This window comes from Sturnira hondurensis, unplaced genomic scaffold (genome assembly GCF_014824575.4).
Source record: "Sturnira hondurensis isolate 20B ecotype Veracruz unplaced genomic scaffold, ASM1482457v3 Scaffold0007401, whole genome shotgun sequence".
In the NCBI taxonomy this organism is placed as follows: domain Eukaryota; kingdom Metazoa; phylum Chordata; class Mammalia; order Chiroptera; family Phyllostomidae; genus Sturnira; species Sturnira hondurensis.
The window spans coordinates 1,744,335-1,767,917 of NW_028080032.1; the positions used below are offsets into that span (position 1 = coordinate 1,744,335).

At 39.4% G+C, this 23,583-nt stretch overlaps 1 protein-coding gene across 2 annotated transcripts in view; it reads right to left on the reverse strand.

Annotated features, from left to right (window-relative positions):
* Nucleotides 1–23,583, reverse strand: part of SNAP25 (synaptosome associated protein 25) — a 79,700-nt gene that overhangs the window by 25,327 nt on the left and 30,790 nt on the right. For both annotated transcript variants that reach the window (XM_037051652.1, XM_037051651.1), the window contains exons 2-3: nucleotides 4,362–4,497; nucleotides 2,523–2,564 (exon numbers count right to left, since the gene is read on the reverse strand). In XM_037051652.1, coding sequence (XP_036907547.1) covers nucleotides 2,523–2,564; nucleotides 4,362–4,433 — 114 coding nt within the window. In that variant the 5' untranslated portion in view covers nucleotides 4,434–4,497. The remainder of the gene's footprint in view (nucleotides 1–2,522; nucleotides 2,565–4,361; nucleotides 4,498–23,583) is intronic.

The following is a 23,583-nucleotide window of genomic DNA, read 5'->3' on the forward strand; positions in this document are numbered from 1 at the left end:
GCTCAATTCAAATTATACAGCAGCGATGCACTTTGGGAGCATGGGCAAGATCCTGGTATTTAATGCTCAGATTTCCAAATCAAATCATTCCTGCCCTTGATGAATACTTAATGCTCGTTCTCTTTAAAAAGAATTTCTTTTTTTGATTGAAAAGCAGAATATCATCTGAATAGCCAATGCCCTAGACATAAGAGCTGTTTGACCATAAAAATAAAATAAGCCCAAAGGAAGTAAGAATAGATCAATCTACTCTAATAATGGCTCACTCCCTAATTTCCTCAAGAGGGAAAGTCTAATATCCTCCTCTCACTCATTAGAGGTAGGAGAGAGCGTCCACTTGTTTTGCTCCTTGTTCTAAGATGCAACTTCATGTTTGACTGAGAAACACTTTAGAGAAGCAAATGTGTACGATTCTAGAATCCTACTTCAATGAATGCAGCGTCTGAGAGTCTTCCGGACAGAATCAATGAGAGCAGACACTCCCTTTTTAAAACTGGATGACAATGCCTGCAAATGAAGAAGACACAAACAAGAAGTGTCTGCGGCTCAATAGCTCTGATGGGTGAGGGGCCAGTTCAAAGTGGTGTGGCACTTTTTTGGTTTGTTTTTTAATTTTGGGGAGGGGGAAGGGAGAGAGAGAAACATTGATGTGAGAGAGCAACGTCAATTGGGGCTTCTCATACACTTCCCGACAGGGGACTGAACGCACACGTGCCCTGGCCCGACCAAGGCCAAAGTCATGCTTTCTGATGCATTTGCTCCACCTCATTCCACGTTCTGGGCAGTGTCGTGGCACTACACAGGTGAGCAAATTGGTGATAGTTCTGCTATTTTAGAAATATACTTCACATGTGCATACACGTAAATAAAAAAATTAAAAGATGAGCTTGGAGGCTATGGTTGAAGATGATAAAGATGTATCGAGATAATTACACCAGAGGAGTTCTGAGCTCCCTTCAGATCAACATCAGAGCTGACACAGGAATGTTACTAATGTTTGTTCCTTTCACTTGCTCTCAGACTGAGGGACAATAAATCCATCTGAAAGCCTCTCCAGCATTCCTAGACTTAGATTATCTGCCTTCTTGGTCCTCGAGTATTTCTGCATAAATGGTGTTCCCAGGTTAGAGCAAAGGAAAATTTCTCTTCATTTAGGAACAAAGGCTGCTTTCCTGTGCTGCGGAGGATCTCTTAATAGCCTGCCTTCCTAGGGGTGCCAATTTGTGCTACATCGCAGACTCAGATTGTCCTTTTTAGTGGTAACAAACTTTATTAAGTCCACCCCCTTGCCCTTCTTAAGTGTCCTGGGGGCTCCTAGTTCCACCTCTCCCTGATTCCCCTGGAACAATTCTCATTTAGCCATAATATTTCGTTCCTACATGAGAAGCTAACGTTGCAGAAACAAGAGATCTTGGCTTTGATAGTGTGAGAGGTGGCCGCTCTTCCTTTCAGCATTGTCAAATTTATCTTTTTCTGTTCATGTCATTGCATAAGCAATTTATATGACATGAGACAAGTTGGCTCATTTAGTTATTCTGCTAGAGAACCTCCAAGATCTCAAAAAATGATAACCACACATGCATTTACATATTGATTATCAGTTTCAGATCAGAGCTAAAATAGCATCTCACTGAATAAAAACCATTAGGCTTATTTCATTCATTTAAGATAAATATAACCCACTCCATTCTTTTCCCACTTCATCTCTCCCAAAGGACAAGCTCAATTAATCTATTTATTCTTCCTGGTTGACTGCTGCTCTCCCAGATTGGAATCAGTGAATTTTACTGTAAATGGCCTTTTGATTCCATAATTGCTACCTGACCTATTTTACCCATTTAAAAATAGTTTGGGATTTATTAGCCATGCCTTGCAATGAATGTTCAATTCAGAGTCAGGGATATAAAAGAGCCTTTATGTTTACATTATGGGTCTTGATATCTCCCCCTTATTAAAGAATTATTCTTATTAAAGAATTAAAGAATTATTAATTAAATAATTAAAGAATTATCCTCTTATTTTATGAATTTTATGTTATTTCTCTTGTTTCATGAATTTCAGTGCCTGACTCCAAACATAACAATTTCTGAAAATGTTGTACCTATAAGGGTACATATTTTAAAAACTCATACATGTGGCTAAAGACAAAAGAGAGTGTCAAAATTAGATGCAATTTAAAGACATCGAAATCACTACAAACAGGCTTTTATGCAGACAATTCCTTTGTATGTTAACAATCACTCTGATTTGTTGAAAGTGATTCAGTCTTTTGTGGTTTCGTGGGAGCATTTACTACCCTTCTCCGCTTCTCAGATTGTAAAGGCATCCTGGGCTGGGAGAGTGGATACTTTGATGACTACCTGGCAACCTCAATACAGCATCTCCCTTACTATGTGGCTTCTGGGTTGGCTCTATCAAGCCTGGAATCAATGGGATCATGGTTTAGGGAAAGGCAGTAGGGTCTAGGGAAAGACTATGTGAATGAAAGAATTCGTTTATCATAAACGACAGTCAGTCCTTACCTCCTCAACCAGTTGCAGCATACGACGGGTGCTTTCCAGGGACTAAGGTAAAAAAAAAACAACATAAAATTCATAAGTGCAGGATTCAGAACAGAGGTCTTGGGGAAACGGAACTACACTCTTCCCTTTTCAGAAACCTAAAGAGTTATTATCACATATTCTTTTCTGTTTGTAGCTGAATCACAAAGGTTCTTCCCATTTTCAATCCCTTTCCTATCAGGCTTTCTACCTAATAAGATTCCCTAAAGCAATTACATTAAAGGCGATCTTCATAAAATCAAAACCATATGAAGCTGATCTGGATATCACAGAAAAAATCGTCTGGAAAAGATAATTTTGCATGGGCAGTATGCATGAAAAATGATCTCAAATACTCAGAAGACTAATCTGACCACCCTAGAATAGGAATATTGAATTTTAAGAACAAACATAATTATGAATTGAAATGAATCTAAATTGAGTTCCTTAGAAGGCTCCTAAAAACACAATTAGCAGTTCTTACCAAAACAAATTAAGCTGTCACCTTAGGGTAAAAAAAAACAAAACAAAACAAGCATATTGGAAGTACCTAGCCTACAGGAAGAGACAGCCATAGTAATTATCTTCATCCTTAGAAAAGAAAAAGTGAGATGAAAGTCTGGGCCATTAGGTGCTGTGTGGTTACTTTTTTCTTTGTCCCTTTCAAACTACTAGAATCTAACAACCTGTGTGGCTCCTCAAAGCTATGCTTTCAAGTGACAAACTTATTTGGGGCAAGATTCTGCAAAACATGAAGAATGTTAAATTTCCCAGAAGAGCTGTGAACAGACTGCTGTGTGGAATAGAATGGCTGTAGGCAGTGGTATGCTGACAAGTGTTTAACATCTGGCCTTCCAGAAAAAAAACATGAGTATATATATGATTTAAGTTTGTAAATGATGAGTAGCACAAAATTTACAAGTAATAAAATACACAATACTCTTTATTAGAAATTCCATATAACCAATTGGTTCTCCCTGAAAGCTTTTGTTGATTTGTATTGACCTCTGTGCTCATAGCTAAGTAAGGGTAGAACAAGTTATCTCTGGCATGGACCCTGGTTGATATTTTATGTTAATAAGTAAGAGAAAAGTGAAACAATGAAGACATATGTTAAAACTTTACTCATTTGTCAATGATACAAGAGACTTCTTTACAGAAGAGAATTTTAGTTTTCAAATACTACACAATCCTCAAAACAATGAGTCCAGCCCTGATTTGTAGTGTTTGCAGATTCCCACAGTGTAAATACTCTTGCCCTGTCTGATTTGTAAGTACACATGGTGTCATTGATGGTGAACTTGGTAATGCACCATTATATCATATCTCCACACTACAGACCAAAAACATGTGAAAAAATTTGACAGCACAGATAGTGGTAAAATACAGTAAAATGATTAGAAATTGAGGAGTTTTGAGTATTTAGTACCTCTGATTTTAATATCATTTATTTAATCTTTAGTTTTTATAATTCAATTTTAATACCAGGTTGTAAAGTTCTGGAAAATGTGACAATCAGCTCTCAGAATTGAGCCAGCTCCACCACACTACTAAGTGTAAGACACCCAAAGACATAGCTACTTTAGAGGATCTTGGTTCTCTAGATTTCTAGAAACAGAGTTTGGGCTAAGACATTAATTTGTATGTAGGTTTTATAATTAACCCATGGTTGTCTGCAGAGGCCTTAGGTAAAGAGGAAATACAGTTATACTATCCCGTGTATGTGTGTGTGTGTGTGTTAATTTTATTTGAAACATTAGAAGTAGCACTTTCCCCACCTTTCCCCTGTCTTTTGCTCCCTTCTCATTCTCCATCCCTCACCTCATCAGCCAGCTGGTCGGCCCTTCGCTGCATCTCCTCCAGCTCATTGCGCATGTCTGCATCTTCGGCCATGGTAGTGGTGGAGGGTGGCTGGGTGCCTGGGCTGGGGTGTCAGTGATGGGTTTGGCCACAGAACCTGGGAAGAAGCAGATTTTAACATGTAAGAGCTTATATGTGTATGTGTAGGTGTGCATAAATGGAAGATATAAGTGGCCCAAACTCCATCTCCATGATTCAGTCATCTTCTGAGCTGGAAGCCTTACTCAAACGGGAGTCAAGAGAATTATGCCATTTGTCCAACAGACACCATGAATGCGTATTTGCCAACATTACCATGGAGGAAGATACCTGTCTACTTATGAAGGATCTTGTAAGAAGATACAGACCACCCAAGAATTAGAAATGATGGGATGGAGGGGAACGGTTCTGGTTAGTATTTTTATATCTCACATTTCTTTTTTAAACAGCTTTATTGAAGTATAATTGGCATACAATAAATCTCACATATTTGAAGTATGTAATTTGAGAAGTTTTCATTCATGTATACACCCAAAGAACCATGACCACAATTAAGAAATTGAACATACCCACTGCCACCAAACACTCTACCCCAGACTGAGACAACTGCTTATATGCTTTCTGTTACTGAAAATTAGTTTGCATTTCCTAAAATTCTATATAAATGGAGTGATACCCTATGTACTAGTTTTTTCTTCTTTCACTTATAATTATTTTGAGATTCATTCATGTTGTAGCATGCATTATAGTTAATTCTTTTTTGTTGCTGAGTAATATTCCATTTTATTTAGAGGCATTTAGGAACAAAAGACAGAAAATCTTTAGTCTTTTTCAGTTTTTTGAATTTTTAAATTTTTTTGTTTACTTTTCAGAGAGAGGGTATAGTTGGAAGAAAGAGGAAGAGAAACATCAGTATGACAGAGAAGCACTTATTAGTTACCCTAACACATGCCCCAAGTGGGGACCAAATCTGCAACCCAGGCATGTGCCCTGACAGGGAAACAAACTGGTGACTTTTTGCTTTGTGGGGTGATGAGGTTCAACCAACTAAGCCACACTGGTCAGGGTTAGTCTTTTAAAATTTCTATTAGAGATTGCCAAGAGTGCTTATATGGGGGTGGACAACTGTTTCTTCAAAGAGAGATGGGTCCTTGGCCCTGAAATGTGACCAGCCCATTTTTTGGTTACTCTCTTGAAATCCCCTATGGTACAAATTACAGGTAGCCTGACTGAGCTACCTCAGAACTAACCAGTCCCCCACTCTTCACCCCTTCCTTTCTTCTTCTTTCCATTCTTTTTCCTATGCTTCCTTCCTGCTCAAATATTTATTGAGTACCTATAATACAGCAGGATAGTGTTAGGCACTAAAAATAGATGATGAATGGGACAGGCAAATTCATTGCTGTCACAGAACTACAGTGCAATTGGGAAGATGGGAAGGAAATAAGGAAATTAGATTATTCAGTGTGAAGCTAATTATTTTTGGGAACATACCATGGATGCTCATGGGTCACAGCAGGCCTCCCAAAGGAAGTCATATCCCAAGAAAAGGCCGTCAGATGAGGAGCTCAAGAAGATAACTATTTGATAATGATAAAAAATTCTCTGTGAGTAGCACAACTGTAAAAGGCATGGGCTTGTGTCTTGTGGCTAAGAAAGCCACCCGTCTACCAGCCTTTACCTTTCTCCCGTCATGGTAGGGCACAGTCTCTTGGAAAAGGCTTCCCAGTTGGGAATTACATTTCTAGTCCCCATTGCTGGGAGGTGGTGCCATGTGACTGGAAGTGGCATATGAGTTGTAGTCAAAATTCTGTATGTACCTGCCAGACTAACGCAATTCAGAAGCAGGAATTCCTTCGATACCCTCTCTTTCCCCTTTGCCAGGAAAAATAGGGTCCTGGAGGATGGCCAGGCCATGACACAGCAAGAACTTGGGCCCCCTGAATCCATGCCTGGAAGAAACTTGATAGCTGACCAGAAAGACCTGGACCTTCATTCGAGGCGACAATGTTCTTCTATTGCGCTACATTACTGAAATGTGGGGGTTTGTTTTGTTATAGCAGCTTGTGTTCCACTAATAAAGCCCTGAGGAAAGTTAAAATGGAATAGAGACATTTCACAGAAACAGGATTTCCTAACTGAAAAACACAGTTATATTTGTCCTTCCATTAAAAACTGAAGCTGGGAGAAGACATTATATTTAGAGCTTTGGGGCAATACCATGTTATTATTGTTGTTATTATTATTATTATTACTGCTATTATGATTTGTATGAGAAGCTTTTTTGGAAAAATAAAATGAAAATAATGAGGAACATACCCATTGGGAGGCAAGGAAGCCAAAGTTCACAGAGACAGGCTCTATGACGTCCCACCAATGAGCCATAGAGGGCTCAAAGCCATGAACCTGCAGAGGGCGGCTCTATGGCTCCGGCTCCCAGGCCCACTGCTACGGTGTTTTCTTGACAGCTAAGGTGGAATTTCTCTGCTATTCTAACTTAGTACACACTGTTGGAAACTTTCACATTTACCACATTTGTGAAGTAACACAGACTATTCAGAGTTCCTAAGAGGAGGAATCCTAAAGTAAAACTTCTTTGAAAATAATAGATTTCATGGTTCTTTTTTTAAAAAAGATTTTATTTATTTATATTTAGAGGGGAAGGGAAGGAGAGAAGAGAGAAATATCAATGTATGGTTGCTTCTTGTGAGTCCCCTGCTGGGAGCTGGCCTGCAACCCAGGCATGTGCCCTGACTGGGAATCGAACTGCGATCATGTGGTTCGCAGGCCCACACTCAATCCACTGAGCTATACCAGCCAGGTTCATGGTTCTTTTGTTGCCCAGTGAATCTTGGGCAAAACATTAAATAGGAAATCATAGTAAAAAAGAGGAAAAAAGCTTCAAGGCTGCATTCCACTAGTGACGTTAAAAAGAAAGGTAGTAAGCTTAAGATAGATTAATTTTATGGTCAGTCATTTAAAATACCAACTGAGCATCATACCAGGAGACTGCTAATTTTTGCACACCTATTCTGGCCACCAGAATATGTACTTGTGATGTCATGTAGAGGTTTAAATATTTTGTGTTTTATTTAAATATAGGTCTCCACGTTAGAAATTAGGGATCTAGGGCACAGAAATTAGAATAAACTCACACCAAGTCACTCCAGAACTTTAAGATGAGCAGGAGCACAATTCCCATGTCCCCTGAGTGACGAGGATCGACCATCCAGAATAAAATGGTAGATCATGGAAACAATGAGTAGATTGCCAGCTGGAGCTCCCTGGGGTGGAAAAGGGCTTGGCTATCAGAAAACCTGGTTGGGCTGGTAGCTCTGGCACTCAGTTGCTGGGTGACTCTGGGCAAGTTTATCACTGGCTCTGAGCTTCAGTTTTCTCAACAAGGCAAATACTACCAGTCTCACAGGGGACTGGTTATTGAGGGGATGTGTTATAAGAAGCTCAGATCTACCTTGTTTGTAAGGATGTGGGGACTTAATGTCTATAAAGCCTTGCTCATTTTGGATAAGCCTATATCTTTTGCCAAGAGTGGAACAAACCCAATGCTTATTAATTAGTTTTCCTTTACTAACTGCTGGTCAGGAGGCATGCTGAGCACCCATGGAAGCCTGAAACCGGGGAAACCAGCAGAGTGCCTGAGCCTCCAGTCCCTGGGGAGCACCTTTCATGGGATTACCACATAGTGACAAACAAGAACGTCTTCTCATCCTCTTCTCCCTCTTTGTATTTTGCTGCCAGTTTCCTTAGCAGAACTTCTTTCTTCAGTCTAAGCAAGCAACTGACCTTTCCAATTAATAGGTCAGAGTATTAGAAGGCAGAAGTGTGTGTGCATTCAGACCTGTAAGACTTGAAATTTCCCACTCCTCCAAGTCTGTTTTCTGGTGGATGCTCACTCTCTCCTCTCTTGCTCTCTCTCTCTCTGATCTCATGTGTTTCCTTGGTAATTTCCTCTCAAAGTTGCTATTTTCAGCACCTGAAGAACAGTTACTGGGCCCTGTGGCTTCAAGCTGACAGCACCCTATGAGGAGCTGGCTGATGGGAAGTTGGGGAGGTGGCAGAGAAGCCATGTGGTGAATACCCTTGTTTTCATGACAGAAGCTTTCCAGAAGCTTCCCTATCTATGTCCTGCTCCAAAATGTGGGGGCATGTCTGTGATTTTGGAGGAGGGCTGATGAGTTTGACAGATCTCAAATGCACAGCCTTTCAAACCTGTAAAAGCAACATCTCCCCTCCTAATAAGAATGGAGGGACAGCAGGCATGGGACACACATTCAAACTCTCTGTTGGGATGTCTAATGCTAGTATTTGATAACTTGTTCCACAAAATCCAAGCCCAGCTGGGGTTAATAACATTGTTAATAATATTCTGAGAGACAGCACTTAATGGTAATTTCAGTAGCTGAAAGGATGTTAATAGTGAGATGGCATTTATTATCTGGGCAATGTGGAACACTTCACTCATATTAGTGCATTAAACCTCCATCCTGTGTGTTGCCTGAGCTGAGAGTGTGGCCCCAGCCAGCAAAGCCTGCTGAGTAAATGAGGAAAGAAGAAGCAGAGTTACTCAAAACTGTTCCCTGAGGCTCTGATGAAAGAGACATCTCCCATCCAGTAAGGACCCAACAGTATTCTATTAATTATTTCAAGTCACCAGTGTGTAGGGGTCTGGCCCCTAGTAGGTGTTCAATTTATGTTAATTGACTTACTGAATGAAAGACTGAATGAACTGTTCTAACACCACCAGGTGTCATTTACTGTTCCCCAGTCAGTAGTTTTCCTTGTGTGGTCTAGGGCAATGCTTTTAAAACTCCAACAGGCATCAGAATTACTGGAAGCTTGTTAAAACAGATTGCTAGGTCCCACTCTCAGAGACTCGGAGTCAGTTGCTCTGATGTGGGGTTAGATTCTGCATTTCTAACAAGCTCTCAGTGGATGCTGGTGCCTTCAGTCCCAGACCACACTTGGAATGGCTCCGACCTATAGGAGCTCCTATCTTTGGTGATGTTAATAAGTGTCACCAGGTGAGGTGGGGATGAGGTTCTGTGATTAGAGTGGGGAAACAGTGGGTTCAGCTAGGGTGCTTCAGGGAATTAAGGGCAAATCTAGCTCACTGCCTGTTTTGGTACTGGTCATGAACAAAGGGTGCATTTTTACATTTTAAATGGTTAAAAATACTCAAGAAGAATATTTTGTACATGTAAAAGTTATGTCAAACCCCAGTTTCAGGGTCCATATATAAAATTTATCTGGAGCACATACATGCCCACTGGCTTCCCTATTGTCTATGACTCCTTTTTTTCTGATTAATTGATTTATTTTTATTTTTTCAATTACAGATGAAATCTAATGTTATATTCGTTTCCAGTGTACATCATAGTAATCAGACATTTATATAACTTAGGAGGTGATCACCCTGATAAGTCTAGCACCTAATGGCAGAGTTGACTGGTTACAGAAGACCAACATGCCCCCTCAAAGCTGAAAATATTTACTCCCTGGTTCTATACAGAAAACATTTGCTGAACTCTAGGCTAAATAAATTGAAACAGAAATCCTTAAAGCATTTCTTATCAGTCTTTCATATCCACAAATCACTGAATATTTCCTGCAGACAGACACATGTGTGGTGTTTTTGTTTTGTTTTGTTTTTTTCTGTCTGTATTTGACTGTAGAATTCCCTTTGCCTGGGGCTTCCTGTTATAGTGTTTGTGTTTCTTGGACCATATTGTAAAACAAGAAGTGATGCAAGGCGTAAAATATATACATGAATTTGCCTTTGATAGATAATTCCTATGATGTTTTAGGGCTGCAAATCATATTTAATCCATGTGATTAATTGCAAGGTTCTGGGGTGCTCACACAGCTCTCAAAAAGATTCCTAATTTCCATGACCAGCTGCAAACCAAGGACCTCAGCCCCAGATGCAGCACTGGACTGTTTGTGTTAGACACAGAATCCTCTGAGGGTCTGTCATATTGAGGTATGTGGTACAAAATGAGCAAGTTTCAGTTACTCCTTGATGTCAAGTGTAATTTGTAAAGCTCTTCATTTTCTAAGGTTGCATGCGAATTTATTGAGACCCACAATGGACATAGGGCAGATAGATTNCTGGGGTGCTCACACAGCTCTCACAAAGATTCCTAATTTCCATGACCAGCTGCAAACCAAGGACCTCAGCCCCAGATGCAGCACTGGACTGCTTGTATTAGACACAGAATCCTCTGAGGGTCTGTCATATTGAGGTATGTGGTACAAAATGAGCAAGTTTCAGTTACTCCTTGATGTCAAGTGTAATTTGTAAAGCTCTTCATTTTCTAAGGTTGCATGCGAATTTATTGAGACCCACAATGGACATAGGGCAGATAGATTTTGGAGATGACCCTTTCTCCCTTATCAAGGGGCTTACTCATTTACATGCATTAGGTTAAGACTGCTTTATCAATGCAGAGTCTGAACTCAGATATGAGTTGAGACCTAGGAAGAGGAGAGGAGCATGGGTCAGAGAGCTGAAACCTACACCTTGATGTCTTTCCACACTGCTAATTATTCAAATGAAGCTTCTGCAGGGGAGATCTCCTGTCCACATTGCTGGTGGACTTCAACAAAAGCTTATTAATGACTCAATAAAATTTAGCAAAAGTTTATTAAAGACTCACTATATTCAACGAAGCCCAAAGAAGAACTTTATATGTAGGACAATTCTTCTTAATTATTAGTAAAAATTATACCAGCACTTATCGAGGGCTTACTCTTTGCAGGGCACTGTTTTAAGGCTTTTCATATAATAACAAACATAAACCTTATATGACACATGGTGTGCGTATTATTGCCCTTCCCACGCTGTAGATCAGGAAACAAGCTTAGAGGTAACTACTGACACAAAGATGAATTTCAGATCAGGAATTTGGGTCATTTTCAAAGCATATTTTTCTCAAAGCACCTCTTGTGGGTATTTTGTCTTTTAATTAAAAATTGGAAATATTTTACTTTTAATTTCATTTACATATCAGAAAGTAATACAGAGTGTTTTGACAGGAATATCTCAGTGTAGCCCAGCTTTTGATATTATTTATCATCTCCACTTATGTTTCTAATCTTCAGTTCTTTTTCTCCTTGTATTTAGTTTTATTTTTACTTCTATTTTCTTCCTAAGATATATCATTGTGTTTTTCCTTTTTATATCTCCTTGAATTAGCAAAAGGTTCATTTATGTTGCATTTTTCTTGTTTTGGGTACAGTATACTTATTGCTACAAATTATCCTCTCTGTGTTACTGTGCCACTATCTTATAGGTTTTGGAATATAATATGGCTTCTGTTACTTATTTCCAAATAGCCTTAAATTTCATTTTTAATTGCCTCTGTAATTAAAGAGTTATTTGAATGGGTAATTTTAAAATTAAATAATACACATTTTTGTAATTAAATAATGCATTTTTTTGTTTTGGAATTTTATTTTTTTGGTTAATGAAAGTGTCCCATGTAATTTTTGCTGTTTGAAATTGGTGAGAGTTCCTTTGTACCCTAACATATGACAAATTTCTGAGAATGTTTGACATGTATTTAAAAAGGAAGTTTATTCTATCTTTGATTTGATCTAGCTACCTACCTACATCAAATCAGGCTTAAAAGGACGGGTCTTTATTACTTGAGACCCATTAAATCTTGAATCAACTTGATTTATTAATTTCTGTGTGTTCAAATCTCCTATAGTAACTGTAGCTTTGTCACTTTCTTTTTTATATTTCAGCCTATTTTTGCTTTTTATACTTTGCAGCTACAACATCATACACACACACACACACACACACACACACACATACCATGATTGCTACTTTTTCACAGTGGGTCGTAGCTTTTATCAATATTAAAGATTAGCATTGCACCTGCATACTCCATTTCACTAGCTGTTATGTTAAACTCAAGGAACAGGAATATACTTCTTAGACCTATCCCTTTCATCTTCGTAAAAACAAAGCCAAAGCAACAGCAACAAACCAGTATTACCCCTCTGTGCTATGGGAGCTGTCATTTGCCTCACAACTCAGAATCTAACAGTGGGGCAGTGACCCACTTTCTCTGGATTTTCATCCTCACCTTCTCGAAGGAGTCAGCACTTGGATATTTAGAGAGAGGAGCTAATCATCTCTTTCCCCGACTATAATGATATGTGATCAAGGATGTGCCTAATGCTTTATTTTCACTGAACGAAATCTCTCCTTGAAGTTAATGGAGCTGTAAGGCCCAAAGTGTCTATTCGAAGGGAATAGTGAAGCACAGTGACAGCTGCTGAGAAAAGCCCCAAAGATTCTTCAATTGCATTGGGAGCATTTTCTACTCTGCATAATAGGAATTCACCCCAGGTTTGTAGCAGCCTTTCTCAACTAAGAAAAATCTGCTGCATTTGTTCCAACAGTCTATGCCACACAACTCTTGTCAAAATATTATGCACAGTAATAGTCATTTATCGAGGGCTTGTCATGTGATAGGAATCAAACCAGGAACTTTATATAAAATTAGGGGGTTTATTTAGAACCCCCAAAATTTGTAACTCAAAACCAAACCAATGGTATCAGCCTCACCTGGGAGGCTCCACTGCACACCTACTGGGTCAGATCACCTACTGCACAAGATCACCAAGCATCAGAAGTTTATGTGCTGCTTTAAACCACATTACCTCCACAATAAGCATGGAAAAAATGATACAACTTGACTCAATAATGAAACAAGATCACAGGGCTGGTCAGTGGAAAAGGCTGAGTGTCCCATGTTGGGGAGCTTGACTCTGTGCTTATAACATCCTCTGCTGCACCGCATGCCACTAATTAGCTCATGTTGCCCATTCAACATGACCCACAGACTTGCCAGAAGTATTTGCCACCCAAGCAGACTGAAAGCTTTGTGGGCCATGAGCTCTGAATGCCTTGCAACACTGTCCTGCACTCTGACGGGGGACTGGTGGACTTGCTGGAGGATTTCCATGAAACAAAGTCCTTCATTCAGGAAACAAGGGGAAGGTGCTTAGCAGGAAAAGCACCCTAGTGATTTTCAATCTCCCCCAAAGAACAGTTTGTGAAGGCTAAAACCAGTTTAAGATCATTAGAGCTCAAAAGGGAGAAAATACTGAGGACTTTGGGTATTGGAGACTCTACTGACTGTCCTGATAAATTCTTCCTCTGAGAATGAGGATGCAATCTGAATGCTAAATGAAGGTCCAGAGCAAAGAATAATTTCAACAGGCAACAGATAGCAAGGTTCTATTTACTCTTCTATTGCTAAAAAATGGCCATTTCTTAAATATGCTGTGCCTGTGGTTGTATAAGACCTTTAAAGGGTGGGCTGGACTTGGCTCCCTGCTCTTCTATGTTGAACATTCTTATGCATGAAATTCAACCTTCTTCTCTTTTCATAGTGGGCACTACTGGTTTTAATAACTTTCATGCTTGAATCAAAAGATTATCTTTCGAGTATGAAAAATAAATGGCCCATGAACTACCTTACATCCATTTTAAGCCCATTATCTGGTTCATGGGTAAATCACAAGTGCTCATACCAGAGCTTCTCAGTAGCATGGTCTGAGGCCTCCTCACATCAAAACCTTTTTAGTTGCTTGTTAAAATGCAGACACCCAGGCACACCACCTATAGAGAAAGATATATGAAGGTGGGGGTAAAATCTGCATTTTTAACAATAACGACAGGTCCTTCTTATGCCCCCAGAATGGGAGGATTTGTGTGCAGCATCATGTAGGACCTAAGAGCTTTCCAAGCATCGATGGGAAACGGATAATCTTACGACAAAACCATCTAGACATGTAAGCACATGGTTGTGTAGCACTTGGGAGACCATCTTGATCTGAGGTGACAACCTTTGTCACCACCATGCTGTTCTCGACATTTGATATCATAGTGTATACAGTGTTAAAAATACTATAAATGCATTCTTTAAAAGAAAATTGGCTTAAGAACCAGCTTGAATGACAGATATTTTAACCAGCTCACAGAAGTGTCATCATCACCCTCTGTGTCTCTGAGGGGAGGCACTAACCACCATTAGAGCCTAATTTTTTTCAAGCTCGGTTTTCTTATTTTCCAAACCACTGCATCCCACCTCATTCCTAAATGGGACTATATGTCTGTACATTTGGATATATAAGCAGATACAGCCCTGATATTGTTTCTTTCGAGAAGGGAAGTCTGAATTCTCTGAAAAGATCATTCCCTGGCCTATTCTGGGATTAATGACAGCAAAGCTGACAGGCGGCTTTGGCTTGGATTTTGTTTTTTTAGGGACCTGGGTTTGGGGTGGCCTGGCATTTCAATGCAGCTAGCTTTGGCATCTTGTAATTGTAACAGTGCCGCCAGCCACAACCAACACTGATTATGCCTAAATACCCCCTTTTCAAAAATGCCAATGTTTCCTTTATCTATTTTGCAAATGTGGCCAAATGTGTATGTAGCACTGAGGTTTGTATTATACAACAGTTCCTGATTGTTTACTTGGAGCAGAAACAGGGAAGATTCACTGTCCAGGAGAGAGGGAAGGACAGAACCAACCTCATCTCATTTACCCTGATCATAGTCAAAGCAAACCCCAGTAATCGGTTCATACATTTAGCCAGTATTTACTGAGGGCTCCTGTTAGGGCAGCCACATCTGGCTGGCTGTCAGAATGGAATGACTGCCCCTTAAGGACGGCTGTAGGGGCTCTGGCTAGAAGCCTTTTGCTTTCAGGTTTCCTCCTCCATCTAGCCTAGTAGAGAAGTGATGAAAACATTTGTTTTCCAAGCTGCCTGTTGACTATGCTGTCATCAATCCCAGAGTAGCCCAGGGAAGGGTCTTTTTGGAGGATTCCTCACTTGGTTTCTTGGAGAAGAGATATCCATGTTGGACTATCATTTTGACACACAAAAAATAAGTCTCATTATGTGCTACATAAAATGACTCTACTCAGGAGTGCATGGACACAGAATCCAAGACCAAGCAGAAAGGCCCTCATTTTCATTGTAACAAATGCTTTCTGCGCCCACATGACCAGATCAACAGTGAGAAGGAAGTTGCTATATGGCCTGTCTCACACACATAATGGACACTCCTATGGTTCTCTCGGGATCACGCCAAAGCTAGGGACTCTTATGCCATTGCTCTGCTGCCTGGCTTCCTCTCCATCCTACTGTCCTGCATCTCGCCCTCATTCCTGGTTTTTCCCAGCAGCACATCCTTAGTAAGTCACTTGCAAACAAATCCTTCCCTAAGGGTTTGCTTCAAAGGAACCCCACCTGAGAGAATTTCCTACAGGCTTTTGGGCTATATTTGATCAAGTATGGATGACTGTAAACTAGGTACTAAGAGAAATCTACAAACATTGCATCAGGAAAAAGGGTTGCGGGGAATTCCCCTTATTCCCATATATACCAAAGAATATGGTAAATATTCTTTGTATATTTGTAATGTATGTTGAGAAAACAAAGCACACAAAAATTCTTACTTTATAGATAGTATTGCTTAGAATGAAGTTAAGTTTGAAGCATGAGTTTAAAATGCAACTAATAAAATTCAAAAAAATCAACTTTATCATCCTCTTAAATTTATTTCATGCACCATGAGTGGCGTTTGAGTGAGTGTGTGTAACTGTGCGTGCAACTGTGTGTATGCATAGTTGGTCCAGGACTGTGCTATTGGCCTAAGGCTTAAATTTGGCCCTCCATTCTGTTATGGAATGCTCTTGCTCACTGATTCATACCTGGAGGGCTTATTAAAACTCAGATCGCTGAGGCAGTCAGTGATTCTGGAGTGGGGTCTGATAATTTGCATTTCTAAGAAATTTTCAAGTGATACTCTGCTGCTGATTCAGAGAATACACTTTAAGAACCTCTAGTCTTATCTGCTCTGACTACTAGATCACTTTAATTCTGCCACTATACTATTGTATATTCACTGGATAAGCCTTTTATGCAAGTTGCTTTCTCAGAGTGCCCAAAGGAACAGAAAGCTGGGGCTTCTTTGTGTTGGTAGAACAGATTGTCCAACTAAGATTGTGTGTTATTTGTAATACTTGCACAGAAGGAAGGATTCATCCTGAAGGCTTTTTTTCTTATAACAAAATACCTAATTCCAAAGTCATGGGAGAGGAGACCTATAAATATCGCCTACTTTAACTAATAGAGGTGGTAGATATCTACTAAATAATTACTGAGAATCACCAAATTGGCAGAGAACAATTTGCAACAGACTCCAAGGAACAAAACCATCAGCATGGGTGGGGAAGTTTTGAGAAAATAAGAGTTTGGCTCAGTAAAGAACCTTGACAAGATCTGTCCAAAGTCTGGGTGAGAAACCTTAGGTGAAGTGAGTTCCTGTTCTTTGAAAATGGCTAATGGCCTCTGGTGTTGAAAGTCAGTGAAGAGAAGGGATACTGAATCACGCAATGTGTACATTCCTTTCCAAACCTGAGGCCTCTGGCTCTAGGAAGGAAGTGAAGGTGTGTTTATATCATTGATGCCACAAGCTGAGGTCCCCACATAAGAATGAGTCCTTTGTAGCCACGGGAACTGAGATTTCTTGAGTGGCTGGGGCAAATCCTTTATGTCTCATCAATATCCACTTTGTCCACAGGCAGACATAGAGGTGAAAATTTTGATGGAACTAATTGTACTCTTTTGTCCTTTTGGAAAAGGTTTGCCATGTGGGAAACACCACCATCTGCTTCTTGATATCAAAGGATCCATTGTGTTTTGACACAAGAAGAATATTTCCTAAGTGGACAAACTCCCAGGAACTTGGTGACTCACTTGCAAAGTCTGCTTCATAGAGGTGAGAGAGCCAAAAAATGCCAACCTAACATTATTTCTCAGATTACTCTAATAATCTCATATCAAACAACACAGGCATTCATCCTGGACTTACATTTCACTTTTGTGGAGATAACTAATATTTTTTTGGCATTAGATAACAGTTCTGCTAGGCTTCTCATTGAAGCAACCAGGACCTACAGACACAATTCCACTCCAAACAAATCATCGTATATCAACTTAATAAATAGCTAAGCTGGAAAACGCACAGGAAATTGTTTGCTCTAAAAAATGAGTTCCCTGCAGCGTTTCTTAAATAGCAAAGCTCCTAGTTTACAACCTAGCATTTTATAGATCATTAAATACTTGACAAAGAGGCTGGGAACAAAAAAAATTAAAAAGTCTAGCCAAAGTATCAGGAGTCCCAGCTGACGGCAGAAGAGCTCCAATTGATGTTAAAGTGTCTCTGAAGTGGTTGTGTAATGTCAATGGAAACAGAAGACTGATTTGTAAAATTAGATTTACCCAAGCAATCTCTGCTTGCTGAAGATGAATAACTAGTGTGACTACAACTACCTAAGCCTACAAATCTGGCTTCTTCAGTTACTCAATTTGGCATTCAATACCATTAATATGGAGTGGATTTAAAAAGCACTTTGGACTAGACTTTGTGCACAGAGGGCCTGGGGAATTTTACAAACCACACAGAGAGCATGTACTGAGAACATCAGAAAGAGGAAGCTTTCTGGCCATACGGTGAGATGATCATGCTGGATAAATCTCCACTCATTTCAGTTCAATTCTATCACTGAAAGCGTTTGATCATGGATAGTTTCAAGGTACAATTTCAAAAAAGTTAAAAACATGACTTGTAAAAATATGTAGTGAGTCAATGTCACAGATTTATTTAACTTTTTACATAAGAAACCAACAAGTGATAAAGCGGGTTCAAAGAAAATTTATATATAATAATGCTGGAATGAGATTGCTGAATTAGATATAAAGCTGGTTAATATCTTCTAGGCAAAAAAACCCCAACTCTGTAACTTTTATAGTTTTCTACTAGACAGGAAACATTTAAGTTTTTAGCACACAAAAATCTCCCAAGTTAACAAACACAAAACTTCATGAAGTCTGGAGCCTGATAAAAAGTAAATAGTTGAAAAACAAAGAAAATTATGTAATTCTTGGATGGATCCCATAGATATATACCCAGGCTTTTTGCTTTATTTCCAAGTTTTGGATAATTTTCCATCATAACAGAAACAGACAAGATTTTCCTTAGATGCATGTTCCCATAAAATTTTGTAACAGCCACTAGATGAACTTTTGTTTGGGAAAGCTGAGTAGATATTCATGCTTCTTCTGGTGTGCTTAGTGAAGATAAATTTAAACAAACCTCATTCCCATGGTTTTCAAATTGGGGGTGGGGTGCAGCACATTAAAATCTCTTGGGAAACTTTTAAAAAATCCAGATAACCAGGAAACATCCCAGACCAAATCAATGAGAATCTCTGAGAATGGGTCCCAGACACCAAAATATTTTAAAATTCTTCAGGTGATTCTTTTTTAAAATTATAATTTATTGATTATGCTATTACAGTTGTCTCAATTTTTCCCCCTTTGCCCTCCTCCACTCAGTACTGCCCACTACCTCAGGCAATCCCCACACCATTGTTCATGGCCATGGGTTGTATGTAGGTTCTTTGGCTACTCCATTTCCTGTACTGTACTCTGCACTCCCATGGCTACTCTGTAACTATCTATTTGTACTTCTTAATCTCCTCATTTCTTCACCCATCCCCCCATAGCCCCTTATCTGGCTTCAGGTGATTCTAATATGCAGAAGACTGAGAAGCACTGTCCTACTCAGAATCAGTGTGTATGTGTGTGTGTCTGTGTACACATACATTTATTTTTAAATTGGGATCATATTAATATATATACTGTTTTCTTTCATTATTAATTATATTTTAAAGTTTTTATTAATCATTAAACATGCTCAAATGCCATTTTTAAAGACTATTGTGTTTGATTACATAAATGTATTATGATTTTTTTGGCTAATTTCTAAATGTTTATTCTGTATTCTTTTCTTTCATTCTCTCTTTTTTGTTTTCTTGCCATTGTAAGTTAGACTGCCATGGACATATTTATACAAAAACTTTATCTACATCTTGGGTTGTTTCCTTACAATGAATTTCTGGAAGTGAATTTACAGGTCAAAGAAAATAAATGTTTTAAAGACATCTGAGACATATTACCAAAATGCTCTCTACAAAGTTTTATAAATGTTTACTTTTTTAAATTGATGATTTCTTCTGTTTTTATTTACAAGATATTTGTATATTCCAAGAACAGTGAAAAATTTCTTTTTAGTCTTTGTCAGTGGTCATTTTACTTTAACTTTTTAATCCAGCTAAAACTTATTTTAGCATGTAAAAGGAAAGAGTTAAATCTATAATTAGATACTTTTTCCAAACAGTCCCTTTTCTCCACATCATTTCTGAAAAACTTCATATCTTCTCTATTAGTTTATGATTCGAAAAAGCTTGCAATATAATACGTAGGTTAGTTAAGTGTACTTTGTAATAGTGAGGAGACTCACCGAAGCACATGAAAAAGGTTGAAACTATGTGCAAACTATATTGAGGGTATTATTGTTTCAACTTTAACCATTATCATTTCTTAGAGCTATCTAGTTCTGGTTATGATTCTCATTTACTTACAGAACTCCTAGGTGTTGAAAACAACTCAAAGCTCATTCTCTCTAAGACAGCTTTAATCAGTCCTCAAGCAGCTTGTAGCTTTGCCAATAACAGACCTTCCTAAATCCATCTGTTCTGCTTTAAATATTTGCCTTCTGTAATATTGGTTTTACCCTTGCATTATGTAGAAAAGATTTTTCTACATAATGTCCCAGATTGAGTTATTACTAATTACAAATTTAGCGGGATCAATTTTTATATATTTTTATTTATGTATATATTATTAAAGTCTCTTTGTTCTGTACTTAATAGCCCTACTTAAAATAATTAAATGAAGCCTGCAATTGTCAAAGCCATATTACACAAAGGAAAAGAAGGTCAGAAATTTTAATTATGCTCAAGAAAACAGAGACATTTTCAATGAACACAGAACTCAATTGTTCTCCCTCCTACTAAGTTTTTTAATGAGTTATACTCCATTAGCACTACTGTTCTTTATTAGCTCTGTTGAGTCTGAGTAGATACAGTTGTTTTTGTGCCTCTGTGAGCAGCTTACCATGACTTCATCCTCTCCCACCCAGCCTCTGTCTTGATTAAAAAGTTAACTGCTCATTGGAAGGATATACCCAAGGTGGTGGACAAGAGTTAAGGGTGTCATCTATGTCCAGAGGACCAGGCATCGCTTGATGGCTTATAAGTGATCACTTAAAAGTGATCAAACTTTAACTGTGTTCCAGCATGAGTGAGTCCATGTAAGACCATTCTGACTTCTGACAACCTGGCCAGGTGGTGGTCACAGTCATCCCAACTCACCGAAGGGCACACTTGGACTTTGAAATCTGGCACACTCAAATAGGCAAACTTTCAGGTCTTTTTCTTACCCTTCTCACAGGCCAGGCTCTGGGCTGCCCTGGCACCTTCTAGGGAAGCAATGCCTTGATGTCATTTCAAGTGCCCTTAGATAGTAGATGGCTCTGCTAAGGAGTCCTGTTGTGTCTCAGCAATCTTTTTACTTCAAATGAAGAATCAGCAGAAGCCTCAGTCTCTGCTATGGCTGAGTTGGAGAAGAAAGCTGAGGGAACTTTCCTGAGGTCAATGAAGCATAGAGCAGGATGTTTCCATTTTCTGAGGCTTCGTGATAGCCCAGTGCTTGGATAAACGTTTCCAGACTACAGGTATACCGGACTAGATCACACCTCTCCTTGGGGCCACAATTTTTTCCCTTGCGGGATTCCAAATGCTTCTTTCTCCACCCACTGCCAAGTGGCTAGGCTTTCAGTCCTGCCTCTCTTGCCACTATAGTGCTTACAAAGCAAGTGGCTGAAGGTGGGGCCAATTACACAAAGCAAGCCCTCACTTTGTAGGAACTTCAACGCGGGACCCTCCTTCTTTGGGTTCCACCAGGTTTCAGCAGAGACACACTTCTTTCCTGGCTGTGAGAATGAAGAAAAAAGGAGGTTGTCCTAGGCTGGCCTCTCCCAACAGCCAACCCTGAGCCAAGAATCTGTGTGCAAGGGGTTTATTGGGGGAATGCTCCCAGGGAGACCATGAAGACCAAGGAAGGAGTAGATGAAGTAGGTCTAGATAGGGTAAGAAGCCAAGCAACCCAAGCCTGTCCTGCAGAGAGCCCTGGAGTATAAAACATGCCTTAGAGCATGTCATTCCTTAAGGCCAAGGAGATGGGCTTTTGGACTTCCTCCCACACCAGTCAGTTACTGGCGAAAGCTACTGCCTGGGGCAAGGGTACACAAACTCCCAGCTATTTCTGGCAATCTGTATGGGCAGAGCAATCCTCTGGTGTTACACACAGGCAGCCCTCTGCTTGGTGGAGTCATAGACTGCCTTTAGCAAAAACACCTGCAGAAGTTGTGTTGTGGGCTAGTAAAAAGGACGCGTGGGCACCTCACGGGGAACCCACAGGGCCTTCCATAGAAACTGTCTGGGGATAGATTTTCTTGTAGCTCTGTGCCGAGCATACCCCAGATCTAGAGAGGAGCCACCTTGCCAAAAGCAGGTGGTAAGCCATCTGTGGCTCTGTGGGAACATGAGGGCACATCCTGCTTAGGGAACACTGCCAGTCAGCAGGGGGGAAGGCCTGGCCAGGTCACCCTGGAACCTGCCTGGCCAGGCTCTTGGCGGGCATCAACACCTTTTCTCCAGTCCTAACATGTAGATCACAAAACGTTTTCATCGTACATTTTATATGCAGCTATCGGACAACTTGTGTTACTACCCCAAATACATCTTCACAGTCACTATTGAATGACACGCAAAGAGAAATTGTTTTACATACATGATTACGTTTTTAACCCTCATCACTCTGGGAAGTTTGATAGCACTCCTCAGTTTTGCTCCATGTCCAGGATCCTTGGGGGCTCAACCTCTCATTTAAAGGCTCTAACGATAACGACATGATCACTGAGGGTTTAGTGTCTGCCAAGCCATGTTTAGATCTTTGTGTGTGATAACCCACTGCAACAGTCCCAGCAACTTTAACTGAGTTGCTAAACAAGTGTAATTGATATACAGTAAATGAACATATTTAAAGTGTACAATCTAACACATTTTGTTATATGTATATCAGCATGAAACCACCACCACGATCAAGGTAATAAACATATCCACCACACCCAGAAGTTTTTACTATTTATCTTAATTAGAGACCAGATTGTCAAGTTAGAAATTACTTATAAAATACTGAGCGAATGATTTTCGCCCAGTAGAGATGCAAATAATTCTCTTTGGTAGAAAAGATAATTCCAAATGTTATAATTTTATGGTCTTATAGAACATTGATCAATTTCACACTTAACAAATTTATTTTAACACTCTTTTCCCAAATGTCTGTATAAATCTTTGTTCCTCAAATACTCTGAATGAGCTTTATCAGCTTACAGGTTTTCTCACTAACAACCTAAATGAACTTTGACATATATTCTCTACACGTTATAGGAGAATAATGTTTTAACTTTTTCGTAATTAAACTTGACCACCACTGAGTTTGTGTGTGTGTCTCAGAATGTGTTGGTGTTTCCCTGGGTCTCCAGACTCTTCCAGAGACTCTTACCCACCTAAGGATGGTAGAACTCTAGCTAGTTCAATAAGGTCATGGCAGCCATGTTAGAAAGCAAGTTTGTAATTACTCTGTTATTTGGCATGTACTGGTGGAGTGCCCTGGCAAACAAGAGCATACATAAAATTTGTGCCTTGAGTCTTTCCAGGTTCTTGTTTTTTCCATTCTCCCGGACTTGAGATTTATCTTTTTCTAGCTGCACAAATATCTAAAATTTCCATAAATTCACTTTCTAAGGGGCAGGTATTATAGGCAAACAGGCTTTTCTAGGCTTGAAGTTCACTTAAGCTAGAACCTCAGAGGAACGTGATGCAAATGAAAGATTTCATGAATAACAAAATGGAAAGACAAAGGTGCCCAGGAAAGGTTAGTCTGCTTTAATCACAAGTGCAAACATGGCTCCTTCGAACAGATTTATGTGTTCCTCTTTGGAGGTAGCAGCAAGTTTATTTAACATTTTCTAAGGAATCAGATCTCATGTCTCTTAATCACTGCTCCCTCAGGAGCAAACTTGATGAAAATGCTTATCTACTTACTTCTTCTGTAATCCTCCAAATCCCCATTATTTCATTTGCCATAATATCACCTCTCAACTCTGCCCTGCCTTTTTTTC